A 2,949-nucleotide genomic window follows, 5' to 3' on the forward strand; every position below is an offset into this window, starting at 1 on the left:
ACCACCCTCCTCCCTTCTCTTCCCCAACATCTGCTCGTGTTTCATTCATTTCTTATTCATTTCCTTCAATTACTCGCTCCCTTCCTCTATCTCTTAACATCGGGGTCTCTTTTTTCCCCCTCTCTTTCTGTCAGAAAATCCGAACAAAGAGAGTACAAGGAAAAAGCAAAAAGCAGGAAAGGAATAGCTCGCAAAGGGCAATTGGGTCATTCCAGCAGGGTAGTTTACGCAAATGCCGCTAGTTGGCGCTCGTCGCTTCTGTTCTATTGGTGGGTGTTTGTTTGTTCTTTTTTTTCGCTCGAGTTTCGGATATTAGGAAAATTCCTCAAGTCATGGAGATATGATACGTAAGCACGCATGCACGCAAGCTCTTCTCCTCTTCTCTCCTCCTCTCCTCCTGCGTACACACATGTATACATATGTTTGAGTTTTAGAGTTTTTTTTTTTGTTTTTTTTTTTTGTCTGTGTGTGTGTGTGTATGTGTGTGTGTGTGTGTGTGTGTGTTTGTGTGTGTGTCTGTGTCTCGGTGTGTGTCTGTGTCTGTGTGTGTCTGTATGTATCTGTGTGTACATTTGTCAATGTGTGTGTATGTGCGTGTGTCTATGTGTCTGTGTCTGTGTGCTAGCGCGCGTGCATAGAGCCAGAAAGAAAGTGAGAAATTCTGATACTTTTTATATAAAAACAAAAATCAAGATACAAAAAACATTTTTATAAAGTAAAATGTCTAAGATTTCTCTCTCTCAGTAAACACAAAACACTCTTTCTTCTTCCGATTTTCCGTTATACAAAGTGGCATCTTTAACTTTTTTGAGGCGCATGACAAGTACAATCTGCGTGACATATTTTTCACCATTGTGTATATTTACCTTTCATCTCTGTGTATTCTCTGGAGTTTACCTGTTTGAGCGCAACGTTTCTCTCTCTCATTTCTCTTTTCCTTTTTTTTATCCGTTCCTGAGTCTATTTTGAGTCTGTGATTCATGTATATAGGTCTTATTTTCGATTGTAATTTTTACTTTTTTACTCTTTTTTTGCTATCTTTCATTATATTCATATCCCTTTTTTCTTCTTCTCTTTATCTTTCATTCTTCTCCTTCACTCAATTATTGATATTAATATTTTCATCATCATTATCACCATTATTGTAATCCTCTTCATCTTTATGAAACGAATAAACCGAAATATAAAAATATAACCGACAACTTACTATAATATAGTCCATAAATTCTTCCTTTTTCCTTTGTAAATAAATATCTCCTTTATTTTATCAACCGTGATTTTCCATTTGCAAAATCAATCCATAATGGACTCTGCCCTTCGAAGCATTATGACGTATGATAAGCTGACACGTAATATGATCAATTTCGAGAAAATATAAAGAGTTGCGCGTAAGACAACATTCGTTCAGAGGAAAGAGCAGTTTTAATGGCTTAGTTCTAACTTCAAATTCCCAGACACGCGCCGTAACTTTCAGATAACCGACTAACTTCTAGAAAGCAAGAAATGTGCGGCCAGAGGAAATTCCTGTAAAAGTTATGACTTAAAAGAAACAAGATGATAACAGCCACTAACAGCATGCTAAATACCGCAAGGAAGCCACAGGGAACAGAACGACAGCTGTTGCCCTGCATTCTACCCTTGGGCGGCTTGATAACCAATTTGTGATCCTGAAGGAAAAGTGTATTCCTCGGGAAGTGTTTTCACCTTTGAGATCATACTATCTGGGAAAGTGAAACGACTTTTTGAATATTTGTCTGTGATGGATGTGTGGGTATGCAGTGAGTTATGGAAGACGAGACTGGAAGTTATGGAGTCATGGTAATTGGTGATAAGGATGATCATGTTGGTAGTAGTAATGATAATTATAATCTGTGGCATAACCATCTCTTATGGAGTCGCTAAATCGGATGGGTCTATTCCACTCTCATCTCTCAAACACCAGATCTACGTCTAAGTTCTTCTTTCACAGGTCAGCTGCCACACAATCCCTCTATTTCACTTTTAGCCTTCGATATACCCGGCAATTACATCTCCAACAATCTGCGCCCAACATACTGCCCCCAACATACAGCTCATCATATTATCTCGTTACTGAGTATAGTGTTATTTTTAAACCTGCACCACCTTTACAGTACCTCTGATATGGCCATTTTTGCCCCGCATATCCATCTTCATTTCTTCTACTTTTATTTTACCTTCAAGGGTCTTCCTCATTAGCAGTTTCCATCTCCCATGCAACATTGCTGACTTTACTAAACTCTAAAAACTCTCCTCGTTAGCTGGTTTCCCTACTTTTCTACCAAGCACACAGTGAATGGCAACAAAACTGAAAATATGAACCACACGTGCATGTCATCAATGGCTGAAGATAAACGCAATTACACTCGCCACTCGATAGCTTTTGATAACGTGAAAGGATACTCATTGCAAAGCGGAGACGGTAATTTAAGCATTTTGTTTTAATTTCGCTAACAACGGTATCATTAAGACCTCAACGTTTGGTTTCAGTACCAATGATTGATGTATATTGCATGATATTTGCAATGTCTGCAACTACAAATGATCATGCATTCCTGTAGAATAATATCAACGTCACCAGTAAAAATAATCCGTTACCTAAATGCTGGGAAAATATATAACAGCGGGAGGGAACGAAATTTAGTTTCTCTATTTGATTTTGTTCTCTGGGTCATTTATCCGCATCGAAAGGTTTTCCGCGAAATAGTTTCTGTTTTTTGTTTGTGATGAGAAAGATTTTTTCCCTCTCTTTTCGTTTTGAGATGTGATAGGTCTTGTATGTATATCATTCTGATAACAAATATTCACAAACAGATGTTTTTAACTTATCATATCATCTCATGGTTTGTTCATCTGGTCAAACACGGAACTAGTTTGGGATTTCTTGAGTTTCCCCGAAAAGGAAGTCCATTTTCCTCTCCTGTGCGGTTT

General features: G+C 37.9%; 1 protein-coding gene across 1 annotated transcript in view; it reads right to left on the reverse strand.

Annotated features, from left to right (window-relative positions):
• Positions 1-2,150, reverse strand: part of LOC122254594 (uncharacterized) — a 20,013-nt gene extending 17,863 nt beyond the window's left edge. Inside the window, exons 1-2 of the mRNA XM_086541451.1 lie at positions 2,136-2,150; positions 1,587-1,667 (exon numbers count right to left, since the gene is read on the reverse strand). Of these exons, the coding sequence (XP_086397577.1) occupies positions 1,587-1,667; positions 2,136-2,150 (96 nt within the window). The remainder of the gene's footprint in view (positions 1-1,586; positions 1,668-2,135) is intronic.
• Between the last annotated feature and the right edge of the window lie 799 nt (positions 2,151-2,949).

Source organism: Penaeus japonicus, unplaced genomic scaffold (genome assembly GCF_977035675.1).
Source record: "Penaeus japonicus unplaced genomic scaffold, GWHDUDI00000001_assembly GWHDUDI00000011, whole genome shotgun sequence".
NCBI lineage: Eukaryota > Metazoa > Arthropoda > Malacostraca > Decapoda > Penaeidae > Penaeus > Penaeus japonicus.